We start from the raw sequence: 19,934 nt of genomic DNA on the forward strand, positions 1-19,934 counted from the left end.
CATTTAAGTCTTTAATCCATCTTGAATTAATTTTTGTGTAAGGTGTAAGGAAGGGACCCAGTTTCAGCTTTCTACAGATGGCTAGCCAGTTTTCCCAGCACCATTTATTAAATAGGGAATTCTTTCCCCATTTCTTGCTTTTGTCAGGTTTGTCAAAGATCAGATGGCTGTAGATGTGTGGTATTATTTCTGAGGGCTCTGTTCTGTTCCATTAGTCTGTATCTCTGTTTTGGTACCAGTACCATGCTGTTTTGGTTACTGTAGCCTTGTAGTATAGTTTGTAGTCAGGTAGTGTGATGCCTCTAGCTTTGTTCTTTTGGCTTAGGATTGACTTGGCAATGTGGGCTCTTTTTTGGTTCCATATGAACTTTAAAGTAGTTTTTTCCAATAATGTGAAGAAAGTCATTGGTAGCTTGATGGGGATGGCATGGAATGTTTTTCCATTTGTTCGTGTCCTCTTTTATTTCATTGAGCAGTGGTTTATAGTTCTCCTTGAAGAGGTCCTTCACATCCCTTTAAGTTGGATTCCTAGGTATTTTATTCTCTTTGAAGCAATTGTGAATGGGAATTCACTCATGATTTGACTCTCTGTTTGTTTTAAGTTGGAAAGGACCTTAGAAATGATTTACTCTAAATTATGCTCTGGTGACATCCTGACAGCCTATAAAAGTGTCTAGAAAGTAGAATTCGTGACATTTACATCAAACAAAACCGGAGTGGGGAGTCGAATATAGTCCATAGAAGGCGAATTTCCAAATCTATGTCTTTTATCTTCTGATATGCTCTCCCAGGTGGCTTATTGGTAGTTTTATCTTCTGATATGCATTCCCAGGTGGCTTATTGGCTTATAAGAGCATTTTGACATAATTTTGGATGATAGTTTATGAAGGGATTTAAACAATTTATAACAGATGAGATAGAAGGTAGCTTTCAATGAAATTTAACCCAGATAGTCTCAGGATAAGTGGTGCTAATGGGAATTTTTTTAAAGAAAGTGGATAAGTAATTTTCTGTATTTATTAAGTGGTCAAAATGACTATATACATATGTGCATGGACTATCATGGTAGTATGTTGGGATAAGAGGTATAAGAGTTGAAAGTTAGTTTTAGTATAGGATTTTAAGAACAATTGTAAGGAAGCTAGTCATGGAGGAGTAACATTTTAAACTTTAATTTCATTTTAATCTGTTTCAGAGACCATCATGCAGACATCAGAGACTGGGTCAGACACAGGCTCGACAGTGACCTTACAAACTTCGGTGGCTAGTCAAGCAGCAGTGCCTACGCAGGTGGTACAGCAAGTACCAGTACAACAACAGGTAAGGAGCTGCTGAACTTAGAAAAGATGCTGTTACTTTCATTATGTTGGCTGTCCAACATACCTGTATCCAAAGATTATTTGGACTTTACTGTCTTGCTATGACAGGCATACTTCAGTTTTTAGGTTCATTCAGCAAATGTTTCTTGAGCATTTCTTGGATATGCCAGCTTCTTTCTGTGCTGGGCTATAGGGATACAAAAATGAATACTTAAGTTACAATCTCTATTCTCAAACAGCCTGTCTTGACTCCTGAAGCGAGTTATTTTTTCTGACATGACCACCCAAAGTTTTCTCCTTCTCTTTGCTCCCCATTGTTTATCACAACTTTCTATTTCTTTCGTATTGAAATGTCAGCAATATTATTCTTTATTAGGTGGCTCACAGTAGTACTTAATAGGATGTATGTACCTTCCAGGCAGGGATTTTGCCTTTGTGGTATTTTAGAAAGTGCCTTGGCATTAGGTGGCTGATAAATACTGTTGAATGAAAATAGAATAATCTTAAAGGTCTGGAGATCTGACTCATGCCATTTAAAAGTTGGAAGCGAATTTATCATCAGATATTAACTACAGGTCTTATTCATATGCAGGGCAGTTGACTTGTTTTGGAAAGATACTGACAAAGTAATGTTGTTCATGTATGTGGATTGTGAACACACTGGCCTGTGATTTCTTCTAAAGAGTGGTGAGAACATAAGTGAGAAAGATCATATGTCATATAACATTATCTTGAGATTCAAGATTTGCCTATAATTTCTTAGTATTAAAGAGACTCTTTAGCAAACTTTGCTCTTACAATTATAAATAAGTGGTTAGGGAGAAGGATATAGATGGGTTATAGATGATGAAGGACATTTTTGTAAATGATAGATACAAGGTTATATTCTTTACAGGATATAGAATTGGGTTGGGCAGGGAGTGTGGTGGAATCGTACAGAAGTCATTGGCTTTTGGGATAAGTAAAGACATCTGAAATAATCGTTTTGTGTTTTATTCTTTTTGTTTGTTTGTTTTTTGAGATAGGAGTCTTGCTGTCTCCCAGGTTGGAGTGCAGTGGCGCGGTCTTGGCTCACTGCAAGCTCTGCCTCCCGGGTTCACCCCATTCTTCTGCCTTAGCCTCCCAAGTAGCTGGGACTACAGGGGCCCACCACCATGCCCGGCTAATTTTTTGTATTTTTAGTAGAGATGGGGTTTCACCGTGTTAACCAGGATGGTCTCGATCTCCTGACCTCGTGATCTGCCCGCCTCGGCCTCCCAAAGTGCTGGGATTACAAGCGTGAACCACCGCACCTGGCCGTTTTGTGTTTATTTTTTAGATTAAAAAAAAAAATCTTAGCATACTCTACCATATATACATACACATCTTTCCCATCCCACAAGCTCCCAGTTTATTCGATTGAACTATATGTAGTTTTGATCTTCAAACAGTGTTACGTTTCAATCTATTGCTTATGCTTCTTTTATTTCTTTTAAACATATTCTGTCTTTTTTAAAATTACAGATCCAGAGGATACATATGCAGGTTTGCTTTATGGATAAATTACATAATGGTGGGGTTTGGGCTTCTAGGGTACCCATTACCCAGATGGCGAACATTGTACCCAATCGGTAATTTTTCAACACTTATCCCCTTCCCACCCTCTCTCCTTTTAGAGTCCCCATTATCTATTATTGTCATCTGTATGTCCATGTGTACCCATTGTTTAGTGCCCACATTATTGGTTATGTTTTTATCTTTTTATATATTTTTTAACCATTAAAAATGAGTCCTCAAAATGGTGATTTAAAAGGCTCTGCTATTATTAATGCCATCACCAATTTTAAGACTCCAAACCTTATTGAGAAAGGGATAGCTTATGTCATGTCATCCAAAGAGCAAGTAAAGAACAATGCAGACATTGTTATAACTAAGTTTAAAAAGATAACAGTTATCTTTTTAAAGGCAATGTTGAACATTTAACTCACTCTGGTTTTCATCTCTATGGAAGAATGGTTTTGAGAGAGTGCCTATCACTAACAAGAGTGTGATGAAAATGGTGTTCCTATCTCCAGAAGGTGCCTTCTATAAACATGAAAAAAGTTTTCTTTTTATTGAATTTACATATTATCAAATATTTACACCAGGTCTTAATAGGTCATATAATAGTGTAAAGAGTCGAAAAATTTCGTACGGTTTGTTATTTTAAAAATATGGTCTTTAACCTTCCCCATTCTCCCACAAACCACTCCTCATAGGCAACTACACTGACTTCTTTAAACTTGTTATTTTGATATTTACTTCCATTTACTTAAAGATAATATACGTATTTTACTGCATCTTGAATTTTTAGTTTTAAGCATTTAAAGCATTATCTTGGCATAACCTTCTGGTTTCTAACACACAAACACACAACCTGACCCACCCACCCACCCTTCAGATTCCTCATGTTCTTGACAGATCGAACCATATTTTTTTTATGTACAAAAACAATAATTTCATATGTCTCAATCTATGTTATGTTTTAATTTTAGTAAATAAGTATTCAGTGCTTACACTACCATGATATATAAATGCTTTTCAAATCCAGCCTTGTAGTAAGCATTGATTACCTTCCTTTCCCGTAAAACTCATTTATTTTTCTTAGATTTAATGATTGTGTTTCTTCTGGTTTGCAGGATTGCCATGGACAAGCCAAACACCAATTTGATTTCTGATCTTTTTTATGTGGTTTATGTGATTTTTTTTCTCTGAAACTTTGTAGAATATTTGAAATTCCAGTTTTATGAACTTTTTGATGATGTGCATTGATGCGGGCCTATTTTCAAATACTGTGCTAGAACCTTTGATGGGCCATTTCAGTCTGGACATTCATGCTTTTTCATTTCTGGGAAACTTTATTCAGTTTTTTCATTTATGATTCCCTCCCCCTCTGTTTTCTTGTGTTTTTCACTTTCTGGACCTTTTTTGTTCTATTTTCAATTTCATTGTTCAGCCTTTCTATTATTTTTAAATTCTATCAGTTTTTTTTTTTTAATTTTCAAGAACTTTAAAAAAGTTCCTTTGTGTTCCTTTTCGTAATATTATGTTTTATTTCATGGTTTTCTTTCTCCTCTCTGAAGATACTAATTTATTTTAAGTTGTTGAATTTTTTTTTCTCTTTATCTTGTCTCTTTTAAGGTACCCTATTCTGTTTTCTTTTGTTTTTTACTATGTCTCTGTCTTTCATGTTAACAGCTTTTCTCTGATGTCTGATAATCTGTGCGTGTTTATCCATATTTTAAAATGTGGGTATAAGATACTGATTTGAATGTATGAGTGAGTCTTACTGACTTCAAAATGGGTCATCTCACTGACGAGGCTTTTTAATTAAGAACCCTCTGATGTTCAATATTTTTGTTTTTCCTCTTTGGCTGGTCAATTTTTTTAAGAAGACTTGTCCAACTTCCTGCCTAGTGGGGGAATGCTTGGCTGCCTGGGAGCTGAGTTGGGGAAAGAGTTGGGTATTTATTGCACTAATTTAATTAATCTTTCTCTTTTTTCATGTGATATTTCCCGTGCTTGGTATTCCTCAATGCAGAGATTAAACCAAAGAACAAACTCCAAACATTTTACTAAAGTTAGGGAAGGCCAGTCACCTTACTGCATAGGGGTTGGTAGAGGGAGCCTGATTGCTTCTTAAATAGAATCATGTTTTATATTAAATACATATATTAAAAACAAAAAATTGGATTTCTGTCAGAAGTGGAAAATCAGTGTCACTAACCATAAATAGAAGATTATACATACACACCCTCACCACCCCCCTGCAACACTTCAATCTTGACCTCAGAAAAATTAATCTTGTGTACACCTTGACCACACTTTGGAAAAAACATTGTACTGTACCATATGGCTCACCCCAGCAGGCATATTTTTCAGTTCCTCAAGTTAGCTTTTTCTTCTGGGACATTCAAGGCAGGTGATACCTTATATTCCTTTACACCAAGGAAAGAAGGTGAGAACTCTCATTTTCTTTTTGTCAACAAAGTGTTTTATTTCACGCAGTTTTTTGTTGTGATATTTGCCTGGAGACCCTTGTTATGTTGTCCTCCCAGAATTATTTGGAAGCCTGTTTTTCTTCTTTGTCATTATTACTATTTTTTTTTTCTTAAGTAGAACAGTGTTAGGTTTAAGCTCCCCAGTATATTCCAGTGGTATCCCTGTGGATGTAAATTGTCTATAACTGACAAGATTAGTGCTGTAATTCCTTACTCCTCTGACATGCCTATAATGTTTGAATTGTTAATGTGCTGCTGTTATCTTGGGTTTGCAAACTATAGTAAAATCCTTTAAAAGTTTCTAGCTTTTGTTACTGACCCGTAATGGATATAGCAATCATGATATTGATGTCAAAGGTAGTTACTTCTATTGATTCAATTTTTCATTGTAACTTTGCTTTGTCGATTTTGACATAAAGAGAAAGTTTATAGCTAATGTTTTAAAATTTTGAGACATTTCAATATTATATATAGGTTGGTGCAAAAGTAATTGTGGTTTTTGCCATTAATTTTAATTTAATTTTTGCACCAACCTAATATACTAGAATGATGAGTGTATTAGTCCATTTTCATGCTGGTAATAAAGACATATGTGAGACTGGGTAATTTATATAGGAAAAAGCACTTAAGGGACTTACAATTCCATGTGACTGGGGAGGCCTCACAATCATGGCACAAGGCAAGGAGGAACAAGTCACGTCTTACACAGATGGCAGCAGGTCAAGAGAGAGAGCTTTTGCAGGGAAACTCCCATTTCTCAAACCATCAGATCTCATAAGACTTACTCACTATCATGAGACCAGCACAGAAAAGACCTGCCCTCATGAGTCAGTTACCTCCCACAACATGCAAGAAATGTGGGAATTACAATTCAAGATGAGACTTGGGTGGGGTCATAGCCAAACTATATCATTCCACCCCAGCCCCTCCCAAATCTCATGTCCTCAAATTTCAAAACCAATGATGCCTTCCCAACAGTCCCCCAAAGTCTTTACTTATTTCAGCATTAACTCAAAAGTCCACAGTCCGAAGTCTCATCTGAGACAAGACAAGTCCTTTCTGCCTATGAGGCTGTAAAATTAAAACAAGTTAGTTACTTCCTAGATATGATGGGGGTACAGGCATTGGGTAAATGCAGCCATTCCAAATGGAAGAAACTGGCCAAAACAAATGGGCTACAGGCCCCATGCAAGTTTGAAATCCAGTGGGGCAGTCAAATCTTAAAGCTCCAAACGATCTCCTTTGACTCCATGTCTCACATCCAGGTTATGCTGATGCATGAGGTGGGTTCCTATGGTCTTGGGAAGTTCTGCTCCTGTAGCTTTGCAGGCTACAGCCTCCCTCCTGGCTACTTTCATGGACTGGCCTTGAGTGTTTGCGGCTTTTGCACATGCACAGTTCAAGCTGTCAGTGGATCTGTCATTCTGGGGTCTGGAGGACCGATGTATCAGGTGAACCAACTCCCAATATTTCGATGTAAGTTCTTTCTATTTTCCCTAAGTGTCGACCGGTCTGAGAAATAAAGAGAGAGAAAGGAATTTTACAGCTGGGCTGCCGGGGGTGACATCACATATCGGTGAGTCTGTGATGTCCCCTGAGACGCAAAACCAGCAGGTTTTTATTAACGACATTAAAAGGGGAAGGAGGTGTACAAACAGGGAGTAGGTCACAAAGATCACATGCTTTAAAGGGCAATAAAGATCACAAGGCAAAGGGCAAAACAAAGATCACAAGGCAATGGGCAAAACAAAGATCACAAGGCAATGGGCAAAATTAGAATTACTAATGAGGGTCTATGTTGTCTTGATAAACATCTTAAACAACAGAAAACAGGGTTCGAGAGTAGAGAACCGTTCTGACCTCAAATTTACCAGGGCGGGATCTTTTCCCCACCCTATAAGCCTGAGGGTACTGCAGGAGACTATGGCGTATTTCAATCCTTATTTCAACCGCATAAGACAGACACTCCCAGAGCAGCCATTTATAGACCTCCCCCAGGAATGTGTTCCTTCCCCAGGGTATTAATTATTAATATTCCATGCTGGGAAAAAAAATTCAGCGATATCTCTCCTACTTGCACATCCAATTATAGGCTCTCTGCAAGGAGAAAAATATGGCTTTATTCTGCCCAACCCTGCAGGCAGTCAGACCTTATGGTTATCTTCCCTTGTTCCCTGAAAATCGATGTTATTCTGTTATTTTTCAAGGTGCACTGATTTCATATTGTTCAAACACACATGTTTTACAATCAGCTTGTACAATAGTGGTCCTGAGGTGACATACATTCTCAATTTATGAAGATAACAGGATTAAGAGATTAAAGTAAAGACGGGCCTAAGAAATTATAAGAGTATTATTTGGGGACTGGTAAATGTCCGTGAAATATTCACAATTTATGTTCAGAGATTGCAGGAAAGACAGGCATAAGAAATTATAAAAGTATTAATTTTGGGAACTGATAAATGTCCATGAAATCTTCACAATTTATGTTCCTCTGCCACGGCTCCAGCCGGTTCCTCCGTTTGGGGTCTCTGACTTCCCGCAACACAGTTGCCCTCTTATCACAGCTCCAGTAGGTGGTACCCCGGTAGGGAATCTGTGTGGGGAATCCTACCTGACATTTCCCTTTCACACTGTCCTAGCAGAGGTTCTCCATGAGGACTCTGCTCCTACAGCAAACTTCTGCCTAGACATCCAGGTGTTTTCATACATCTTCTAAAATCTAGGCAGAGGTTCTCCAACTTCAGTTCTTGACTTCTGTGCACTAGCATGCTCAACACCATGTGGAAAGTTGCCAAGGCTTGAGGCTTGCACCCTCTGAAACCACCACCCGAGCTCTGTGTTGGTCCCTTTCAGTCAAGAATGTCTTGGTGATTACCATTCGGCTCCTCATTACTTATGCAAGTTTCTACAGCTGACTTGAATTTCTCCTCAGAAAATGGGAATGTCTTTTCTATTGCATTGTGAGGCTGCAAATTTACCAAACATTTATATTCTGTTTCCCTTTTGAAACTGAATGCCTTTAACAGCACCCAAGAATCAAATCTTAAATGCTTTGCTGCATAGAAACTTCTTCCACCAAATACCCTAAACCATCTCTCTCAAGTTCAAAGTTCCATGAATCTCTAGGGCAGGGGCAACATGCTGTCAGTCTCTGCTAAAACATAACAAGAGTCACCTTTTTCCAGTTCCCAATAAGTTTATCATCTGCATCTGAGACCACCTCAGCCTGAATTTCATAGTCCATATCATTATCAGCATTTTGGCCAAAGCCATTCAACAAGTCTCTAGGGAGTTCCAAACTTTCTCACATTTTCCTGACTTCTTCTGAGTTCTCCAAACCGTTCCAACCTCTACCTGTTACCCAGTTCCAAAGTCACTTCTACATTTTTGGGTATCTTTTCAGCAGTGCCCCACTTTACTGGTACCAATTTACTGTACCACCCCTCATGATTCAATCACCTCCCACAGGGTTGCTCCCAAGACATGTGGGAATTGTGGGAGTTATAATTCAAGATGAAATTTGGGTGGAGACACAGCCAAACCATATCAGTGAGAAACCAGAAAATTTCAGGATTCCAGTGTTACACACTTCTTCTGTTTCTTCAAAGCCATAAGACTTCTAATTTCACTGTGTAGTAAGTACTGAATAAAACAATTCTAAAATTGTTTTTATGGTTTTTTGTTTATTTTATATGACCTCAAGTATCCATTTGTCACACTTTCTTAGACAATATGGTTCAAGGATAGAAAATTCTGAACAGAGAATAGCAAGATCTTACTATGTACAGGGCAAATATTACTTACCTGAAATACCTGGGAACAGAAGTACTTTTGCTTTGGAATTTTTTTCAGATTGTGGAATATTTGCAATATACATGATGAGAGATCTTGGGGGTGGCACCTGGCATTAAACATGAAATATATGTATTTTTATGTATACCTTATACACATATCCTGAGGATGAGTTCAAACAATATTTTAAGTAATTTTGTGCAGCCTATTACTTGAGGTCGGGTGTGGAATTTTCTTCTTGTGGTGTCATACTGGCACTCAAAAAGTTTAGAATTTTGGAGCATTTCAGCGTTTTGATTTTTGGATTAGGGATACTCAATCTGAAATGCTATATGAAATTTCCTGTCTTTTCATTATCTCACAGAACATCATAGAATCTTATTTCCAAATACAGACATGGTTGTCCAATTCAATAAAATCGATAAAAATATCTTTAGTATTTTGACTAGAAACTCAAAATTTGATATTACCCGTCTTACCATCTTTATAAAGACTTTTTGGACTGATGGGTCCCTATAGAATATGACTAGCAATGGATTGCTCCTTCTCAATCTTCATTCTTGAATGATTCAGTAAAGAGTTTCTTGTAGATTTTCGTTGTTCTTCATTTTATGCCCCAACCTAGGAGATTGTCTAACCCCTGCTTGTCCTAGAACTGAGTTAAACATCCAGGAGAAAGACAAAGGAAAATGTCTTCCTGCTATTCCATAGCCAGCCAGATTAGTTTTATTTTCAAGGTAGAACTTTGAAAGAAGTCAGAACTTTTATTCCTTGTTATAGTCTTGGGCTCCAGGTATTCCACAAGTACTGCTAATATCGAGGATAATTTCTAAACCATCTTGACCACGGCTCTAAGATTTTTTTTTTTCTCCTTTTTAGGTTTTTCAGTTTTAACTGCCTTCGCAACAGAAGTCCTCCTCTGTACTACCTCTGTCTGTCTTACCTCTTTCTTGGAGAAGGGCACAAATCTTTCTATCTCAAAATGAGTAAATGTATTGTCTCTATATTGTTTCTTCTAAATGTAACACGTAAGGTACAGTGGAACCCTGGGGTTGAGGGACTTCTATTGAATTCAAAGCCAGATTTTTTTTTTTTTCCAAAGAAGCTTTCAATTTTGCTGAAATTCTTTTATTAGAAATTGTAGTCTTTACCTTTTCCTGCTAAGGGACTCAGAGAGTTTGTTTCTGGTAAATTTTTGGTTTGTAATTGGGATATTTGAAACCCCTTTTTATGCGATAAAAGCTTATTTCAAGACCATATTCAGGAAATAACCTTTGTTTTTTATATAAATTGCCTGAATAGAATAGAAAAGGACACTTTGTTCATAATCTGAGTCATTAAAAGGAATAGAATAGCTAGTTGGCTATATTGGGTTCTTTTTGGTTGGTATCAGTCTGTCACACATTTACCCTTTCCACATAAAAGATGGTATATCCTGCAAACTGAGCATATTATCCTTGTGGTCAAAAAGATAAATGACATTTTCTTTGGGGAACAAATCTAACCAGAGTTGTAAATTAGGTTGCAGGAGAAGGGCAATCTTCAAGTAGGGTAAGTTTTAAATGAATAGTCTCCATTAGATCTCTTTATTTTGGGTATCTACAAAATGATCTGTTAATCTTTAGGAAATAGATTTTAGTAATTTAAGTTTAATATGAATACTTCTCAGATCCTCACATTCCTTAGACCATAGTTTCAATACTGTGTCATTTCCATCTTCACTTCTATTTGCCGTATTCTAAGTAGTATGTCATTACAACCAGCAAGAAACCCTGATAATTAGAATTATATCTATGATAAAGTTATTGCTGTGAAAACAATCAGTTGTGATTTTTAAAAATTGCCTATAGTTTGCTTAAATTCATAATAGAATATTCTCTTGGATCAAATTTTGATTAAAAAATATCTTAAATGAATTTGTTAGTTTGGGGAGCTATGCCCAAGATAGTGCACTCCATCATTCTTGTCTTTATCTTTCTTTTCTGTTCGGGGTCAAGAGGTTTGCTTTCTGTGAATCCTAGCATTGATGGACATGAATAGAATTATTTTCATTTGAGACCATTATTTCATATAAGCAGCTGAAACAAAGGCTTTTTTTTCTGGTTTGCTCTTATTTGGGACTTGATTCCCATTGGCTTGGTTCCCTGAGGGGGACAGTGTTCTCATAATTAAGATTGTGGCAGACATCCTGAAAGGTGGAGCTACATTTTAAAATGAATTCCAAATAAGTGTCTTAAGAAAAAAAAAAAAGACAATGATTTTAGCTCTTGGAAAGATTTATTTTTAGAACCAGAACTGCAAAATTTTGGTATCCAATATAAAGAAATAAGGTGTTTTGAAGGACCATACTGATTTACAATGGAAACAAATCTTGCTGTACCAATCTAATATTAAGGCCCTTTGGTTGTCCATCTCTACTGAATATTTATGAAAATGAGAGCTGTACTATTTAAGTAGTTGAGTAATAGTATGCTTTGATTCTCTATTAAGTAATTTTAAAAATATTTTTTTATCCAGAGTTAGATCATCGTGATCAGTTCTAGATACCATGTTCTAAGACGAATGTGCCAGGCACTATGCTAAATGCTGGGGTTTCTAAGGAAATTTGAGATGGTATTTGATGGGTAGGAAGCCAGCTTTTGAAGAAAATACAAGTTTGGTTGAATTGGATACCAAGTGCTTAGGAGCAAAGATGGAAGATTGTCTTTGGGAGTGAGGGTCAGTAATGTGAAGGATGTGACTCTTGAGCTGCATGCTGAAGGAAAAGTTGGAATTCACAAGAAAAACAAACTGGTAGAAAGTATCTCTGGTCAAGGAAAGCATGAAAGATTTCAAGTGAAATAAGGCAATCTGTAAAGGTGAGTGGGAGAGGAACCTGGGAAGTGAGGGATATGGAACAGTGTTGCACAAGAGCCTCTTTGCAGAAGGTTGAATCAGATGACTCATTTGTGGTGCCTTCATATGTGTCCCCTCCCTAGCATTTTCATTTTCTTCCTACTCAGTTGACTTATTTCATTAGGTATTCCCCCACTGCCAGTTTTCCTGATAGAGATATCTGAACTTGCCTACTACATTTCCTTTCTGTATGTTCAGTTCTTAATCCTATGAAATTTGGATTCTGCCCATCCAACTATTGAAACGTGTGCACTTCTGAGCAAGCTAAATCCAACGTTATTCTCTAGGATCTTTCTGGATTTTTCTTTGACACTTGATACTATTGACTATTATCTCTCTTTTCTTCCATGGCTTCTGGGCTTCCTCTTGTATTTCTTTGAGGACTACTTCATAAAGGGAAGCAGATTTTGTGGAAACTGAGTGGGCTTTATAGTTGGAAGATATAAATTCAAATCCTGACTCTAGCCCTTTTTACTTATATGACTGGGCAACTTATTGGCTTTTCTGAAACTCAAGTTTTCTTATCTATAAAATAGTTGTAACAATATCTTGTTCATTTTTAGCTAAAAATATTAAACAATACTTCTATTAAAATATTTAGGGCAGTAAATAAGCCTTTAATACATTTATTATTTTTTACTATTATTATTTTCATTGTTATTATTAATAGTAGTAATAGTAGTAGAATTCATGATCTTCTAATAAAAAAATTAGGAGTTTTTAAACTCCGTTTTTTGTAACATTGGCTTTTGGCCACTTTCTCTTTGCTCTCACTTTCAAGTAACTTATCCTCTGTAGCTATTTTAGTCTTCAAACCAGTGCTTCATTTTCTTTACTAGGCAAGAACTTTTCTTCCTCCTTCCTTGTATTGGACTGGATTAAGAGTCGAGGACGCTCAGACTCCAGATCAGAACCAACATCAACTTCATCTGATCTGCAGGGGTGGTGGTGGTGTCTTTCACTTTGAATAGGCACCCAGTGTAGTCATCAGTCATTTGAAAAAATGCCAGAAGATTTCTCAATAAAGATACCTCCACCATTTTATCTACCTCATAAAATATAATAGTTTTGGATCAAGTGTGGCATTGTGATAGGATAGAAGACTTTAGGAAATTAGGGTGGAAATAATATATTATTATTTTAGATGACCTTATTGGAATTTGAGTTTCTAGTTAGAAGAGGCTTAAACTATTCCTGTAGTGCAACTATTCCCAAGGATGTCCCAGAGTTGAATTGCAAGGAGTTTTCTTTTCTTTCTTTATTTTTATTTTTATTTTTTTTTGAGACAGGCTGGAGTGCAATGACGCGATCTCGACTCACTGCAACCTCTGCCTGCTGGGTTCAAGTGATTCTCCTGCCTCAGACTCTCGAGTAGCTGGGATTACAGGTGCACACTACCATGCCCAGCTAATTTTTGTGCTTTTAGTAGAGACGGGGTTTCGCCATGTTGGCCAGGCTGGTCATGAACTCCTGACCTCAGGTGATCTGCCCGTCTTCGCCTCCCAAAGTTCTCAAATTATAGGCATGAGCCACTGCACCAAGCAAGGAGTTTTCTTCTTCAACAAATCACTTACTGTGTAAGACTATGTATAGACTTACATTAGTTGATTCCATAGTTTTGTTCTTAGAGACATGTAATTTCTTTCCTATTAATATCTAATTTGTCTATCAAACTATCAATTTTAACATTAGTACTTTTTTTGCTGGGAAAATTCAGTGTGTCCTATAAAATGTTTTACATGAGTAGAAAATAGAAAACTTTAGGATAACTGGCACCTGCACTTAGATATAATTTGAATAGTTTGCAACGTAATTTAAACAGAACACCTACCTTTTGCCACAGCAAATTAGAGGAATTATTTATGTGTGCTAAAAATACACCCTCATTCTAACAGATCGCAATGTATGGCTGAGTCTGTTTGTCATCAGTGTATGAAAGAAAGGGAAACTTTAAGGTCCAAATCAAATTTGTCATTTATAGTATGAACTGGTCGAGGAAGTTTCCCCAGAGGGACTGACTTTTAAGCTAAGGTTTGAGGAATAGAGGTAACAGTGAGGGAATAAAAGAGAGTGTTTATTCAGGGAAGTGTGTGTATGAAGACCTGGCACAAGAGAGGAGCTGGTGGGTTTGTGGAGTTGAAACAGAGTCTGTATGGCTGGGGGAGAGCATGGGAGGGGTGAGTGGTAAGAGTTGAAGTAGGGTGTTAGGTGGCACCTGAACAGGTGTCTTGGTATCTTCAGCTTATGAATAATATTGCCGTCTGTACTATAAGGTATTTAAGTTTTCAATAATAGCTATCATTTTGAATTTACCTACCATTTTACTTCTGTCAGAAGTCCAATTGAAACAATGGATCATAGTAATAGAAGCTACCATCTACTGAGCATCTTACTATGTGCCATTCCCTATGCTTAATGCACGGCTCATTATTTCTCAAGCTTAAAACAACCCTATAAGGTAATTGGTATTATCTGCCTTTTATGGATGAGGAAACTTGGCCTAAAGGAATTTAAATAACTTGTTTTGGATAAACAAGTCTTATGTTTGGTCTTGACAGCCTGTGCTTGTATTTGAGAGGTATACTCCAAGGCAGTAATTATAAAATGAATGTGTGTGAGCTTGATGTTACATTGCTTTCAGGAGTGGGGCACATATTATCTGTTTAGCAAATGATTCTTTTTTTCAAAGGCTCTTTCATGAAACCAGTAAATACTTGGCCAGTAGTAAATGCTCAGTATGAATTGGAGAAATATATTAAATAATGGAAACACTGAGGTATTCTGATAGCATCATTGTGTATGTGGAAGGGAAAGGACTTGGGCCTTCCTTGCTAGTTTCCACTTGCCCCTGATAGCAGCTCTTGCCATGCCTTTGTGGAACCTCTAGGGATTTATGGAATACAGTTTGAGAATCATCTCTCCTGGATTCTTCTGTAGCCAAATGAATTGGTCATCAAAAAATTTCAACATCTATATCAAATTGAACCGTTATATCAGAGGGTTAATTTAATGGAACACTTACTTTCCTGTCCCTGAAAATTAAGTATTGTACCTTTTTTAAAATGCAGGGCTGATTTTAGAAATAGATGCACAAGTTATGCCTTTTTATTTTCTTTGAAAATGTGTGTTGAAAGTTTTACATATCTTCTAGAATTTATCAGGCTTTCCACTTACCAGAAACCCCCATCCCCATGCAGAACACTCTCTCCCTGCCCGAAACAAAACAAAACTTGTGTTGACATCAGTCAAACCATTTCTGAAAAGACTCTGATGGTTCATTTTCCTTACAGCCCTTATGAACTGATAGGCTTTCTATTTAGAGCAAACTGGAGCCACTCTCTTTGTCCTGGCTGCCTAGTAGCTCATTGCTAAGTCTTAAGTCTAATATTTTAACTAATATACCTTGCTGTAGCCCTTTTTTTTTGGCCAAGAGTCATTCTCAAGTCACCTGACTTCATGAGCTTTCAAGCTCTACTTCCAGAGATAAAGCAGTCAAATGAATTAAACAAGATAAACTGTTAAGTGCTATAAGCCCTCTGACAGCAGCACTAAACATGGCAGCCGCATGGCAAACAACATAATATACTTTATGTCAAGATGGATTAATTTTAGCTCTATCAATCACTATGCATTATCAAGAAGTGTCACAAGCAAAAGTAGGAAAGCAAAGAAGAGCACCCAGGATATAAAGGACTTTTTTTTTTTTTTGAGCAAAATAACTAGCAAATTTTAAAACATGGTCCTTGAACCTCCTATGCCCTGTCTAAACTCAGACTCTAAGTATGAACATCAATAAATATAGAACCTTAAAAAAAGAGGGAAAAATGGTAAAATCCATGTAGTAAAATATTAGCAACCAAGTAATCTGTGGAAAGGAGTGTTTTGTATAATTCTTGCAATTTTTCTGGGCATCTGAAGTTGTATTAAAAGAAGAACATCTTAAAATAAATAACTTTGCCAATCTGAAATAAGTTTAAAAAGTGGCAATATGAACTACTAATAAATTATAGTCAATAGACATAGGTATTTATTTAGTATTTTATCTTTAAATAAATGAAAACTGAAAGTTTGCCTTATATATTCTAAGCAATATGAGCTCTTTAAAAAGGTATCCAGTTTAAACCACTTTATTGTCACCTAGAAAATCATCTAGAGAAAGATAAATTCTGAGGTTTTGCCTGATTTTCTCTACATTTCCCATCAACTCTTGTCTTGATAATTACTATCAAGAAAATAAATTTGTCTGAAAAACACATAAAACAGATGATAGTTAAGAATTACAGGTACTCTAAAGGACTATTTTTAAAACAGGTCTGTATAAGGAATTAGTGGTACAATTGGACTACTTCACAAACCTCATTGCTAGAAAATACAAACTAAATGATTCTCAAGAAAAAGACAAAAGCATTAAAAATTAGAAATTAGGTACTAAACTCAAAATTATGATTTGCCAGTTTGTGGCTTTGCTTTTTGTTTTAATTAGTAGGATATATATCCTAGTAGACTGAAGTCCCGCAGTTTCCACCCCAATCTCTAAGAAAACCTAGATTAATTAAATCAACTGATCAGCATTTTTTAAAAACTGTTAAACTCACCCAAATTCATATTATGATTGCCTATTAATTATTGAATGTGGGGCAGAACACAAATTTTTAAATTAAATACAAAGGTACAACTTTTCATCATTTTATAATTTTCTTAAATATTGCTTTAAAATATTATCTTTTATTTCTGTAAAGTATAATTTTAGCAGGTGACTTTTAAAAGTAAGCCTCAGGCCAAGTGTGGTGGCATGTGCCTGTAGTCCCAACTACTTGGGAGGCTTAGGCAGGAAGATCACTGGAGCCCAGGAGTTGAAAACTGCTGTGAGCTATGATCACCACTGCATCTCTAGCCTGGGTGAGAGATTGAAGGGGGAAACAGGAGATAGAGTGGAATCTGTTTTTCCCCTAACATATAATAAATTTATATATTAACCTCAAAGTGTCAAATGGAGAAAAATGGAACGTTCTCCAGTTGAAAAAACAAACCAACAAAAAAGGCTCAAAACTGAAAGTAGTAATATATATAACTTTTTATTTCTGGTTTACAGATTGGTCAAGCTGTTTCTCGTAAATCCACTTATCTAACCAAGGACATGATTTTTCATGATTTTTTTTTCTCTGTCTTCCTTTATTACTTGGAGTTTCTAGGTTATTAAGTGTTGATAGCTTTGGATCCTATTAAATCTGTGCTTTTTATTAGTAGTAATTTCAGCTATTTATAAATAGTAGGATTAAAGAAGAGAAATCAAGGAAAATATATTAATTAAGAAAGTATGAAGAACAGAATTATATTATTAAATAAAAATGCTTATGAATATAATTAGGTTTAAAGAAGCATTGTCCCATTTGTGAATCTCAAGTTAACTTTGTATCTCATCATTAGCAGAATTAAACCATAATACAGATTTACATGTTTCTTCTTGTTTGTAAACATATCTATAAAATCTGCATGTTGAATTGATAGAGCAAAATTATTTGTGAAGTTTTTTGGAAAGTGATGCTAAATAAATTAATTTTACTTTGAACAAGCCTAAGCTTCAGATCCCAGTGATAACCTTTTTATGGATTTTTTTTATGGGACTGATAAGATCATCAGTTACAGTCCTGTTTATGACCATTCATAACATAATAATTCTATGAAAAGCCTTTTTACCAATAATATTTGGAATTTTTTTTTTGGTCTTTGTTTTGGGCTTATTTTCAAGGCTTTTCCTTGAATTTGAGGTTCCCTTGACTTTGAGAGTTTGTTGCCTGTGGGTTCATTGATTTCGTAGACAGTTACAATATTTAAAACTCGTGATTATGCTTAATTTTCCCAAGCACTTTTAGAAATACATTTTGAAAAAATGGTATGTTTCTTTAATTACTTTAATTAGACATTTAAAATATCTAATTTTTAAGATATCTATATTAGATATAAAAATAGCAAAGCAAAAGTGCGTCAGAGAAGTTGAGAAACTTTATCATGGGAAAAAAGGGATCTAGAGAAGCTAGTGTAATAAAACAAATTCATACTCTTTAAATTTATAGCTCAGTATAAAAATGTTCAGTATAAAAATAGCATTACTAACAATGCTAATTAATTAGATGGTTATTAACTAATTGTGTTAAATCTAAGTAGACAATTTATTTCACGTGGAAAATATTGTTAATGTTTGAGCTTAAATTATATTTCTGTCTTTGTTTTGGTTGGTAGTACTTCAAGTTAGCATTCAGTTAATGTGGTTTTTGTCCTGTTTCTTATGAAGCAGTAATAATATTGCCCTAAAATGTTAGAGATATGAACTAAAGGGATAGTGACTTGAATATGATCTAATGGGATGTAGGTGAATCAGAATCCCGGGTCTACCACTTATAAGCTATATGGTGTTAAGCAAATCACTTCAACCTCCCTTAGCTCTACTTTTTATAATACTGGTTGAGCATCTGTTATGAGCCATGAACCTGTTTGGTGCTGTGATATAAAGAACTTTGATGTTAGGCCAAAGAGACTGGCAGGTAAACAGATGACATAGAGAATGGTAGTGCCTGAGGTATACATACAGGGATGTGGGAGCAAAGAGGTGACTCAGTTGATGGGAGGAGGAAACTGTGGGAAACTTTCTTGAGAGGGTGGTACTTCTTCAAGGTACCCCTCAGTCTTAGTTTTCTTATCTTTGAAATATAATTTGCCCATAATGAGGCTGGGTGCAGTGGCTCATGCCTGTAATCTCAGCACTTTGGGAGGCCAAGGCGGGTGGATCACCTGAGGTCAGGAGCTCAAGACCAGCCTGACCAACATGGTTACTAAAACCCCCATCTCTTCTAAATACAAAAAATTAGCCTGGCATGGTGGCGCATGCCGGTAATACCAGCTACTTGGGAGGCTGAGGCAGGAGAATCGCTTGAACCTGGGAGGCAGAGGTTGCAGTGAGCTGAGATCACACCATTGTACTCCAGCCTGGCAACAAGAGCAAAACTCTGTCTCAAAAATAAAAAATTAAAATTAAAAATAAATGAATAAATAAATAAATTGCCCATAAGTTATAAAGGTCAAATGAAAAAAAAATTGATGTAGTGGTGTTTTGCAAACTGCAAAGCGTTTTACAGATATAAGTACAAATTATTGATTTGTATGTCACCTACTGTGCTAAGAACTAGAGATAGGCAAATGGTTGCAAAGAGTAGTGTTTCTCAAAGTGTAGTATATGGATGTATTCTCAGTTATCTCCGTGTGTGTGTGCAGGTGTATGTGCTTGTTTAGATAAAATTTATAATGAAACTACAAATTGAATCTATTAATAAATGAGCTGAATAACCACATTATAACTGATATTGCCACTCAATTTCAGTGTATTTCGTATTTGCTTATGTTGTCTTTCCTTCTAGGTGAAACTACTATAATTGTCTTGCACTAATGAGGAAGAGAACCAGTCTTAATATGAAAATGTTAAAGCTAAGTGATATCACAGGCAAATTGAATACAAAAAAAACCCACAACCCAACCTCATTGTGCTAGTTGGTCCCACCCTGTCATTGTTTATTCCTCACTTTGTGTTTGCTTATGTTTTAATAATATTTTGTGAATACTGAAGGTCAGCAGTCATGGCCCCAGGGAATCCTTCTTGTTCATCCTATCTAGGTTAACTTTCTATTATGCACTCTCCTAGCCCATGTACTTTTCCTTCACAGACTGTTTCATTACTGTGGTCTTAAATGATTCATGTAATTAGTGTCTCTCCCCAAAACTGTATCATACATTGATGATCCAGGGACCATGTCTCCCTTTGCTCCCACCATAGTCCAACCTTGCATGCACTGTATGTCTGGCACATAATGGGTCCTCAGTAAATGTTTGTTGAAATAATGAGTGAACTAGGTTA

The 19,934-nt window shown here is 36.1% G+C and overlaps 1 protein-coding gene across 26 annotated transcripts in view; it reads left to right on the forward strand.

Annotated features, from left to right (window-relative positions):
* Positions 1-19,934, forward strand: part of RFX3 (regulatory factor X3) — a 312,030-nt gene that overhangs the window by 127,667 nt on the left and 164,429 nt on the right. For all 26 annotated transcript variants that reach the window (XR_012424754.1, XR_012424756.1, XR_012424755.1 and 23 more), the window contains one exon: positions 1,196-1,320. Coding sequence is in view for 23 of the 26 variants with exons in the window: in XM_005581818.4 (XP_005581875.1) it covers positions 1,196-1,320 (125 nt within the window). In the remaining 3 variants the exon portion in view is untranslated. The remainder of the gene's footprint in view (positions 1-1,195; positions 1,321-19,934) is intronic.

Source organism: Macaca fascicularis, chromosome 15, assembly GCF_037993035.2.
Source record: "Macaca fascicularis isolate 582-1 chromosome 15, T2T-MFA8v1.1".
NCBI classification, from domain to species: domain Eukaryota; kingdom Metazoa; phylum Chordata; class Mammalia; order Primates; family Cercopithecidae; genus Macaca; species Macaca fascicularis.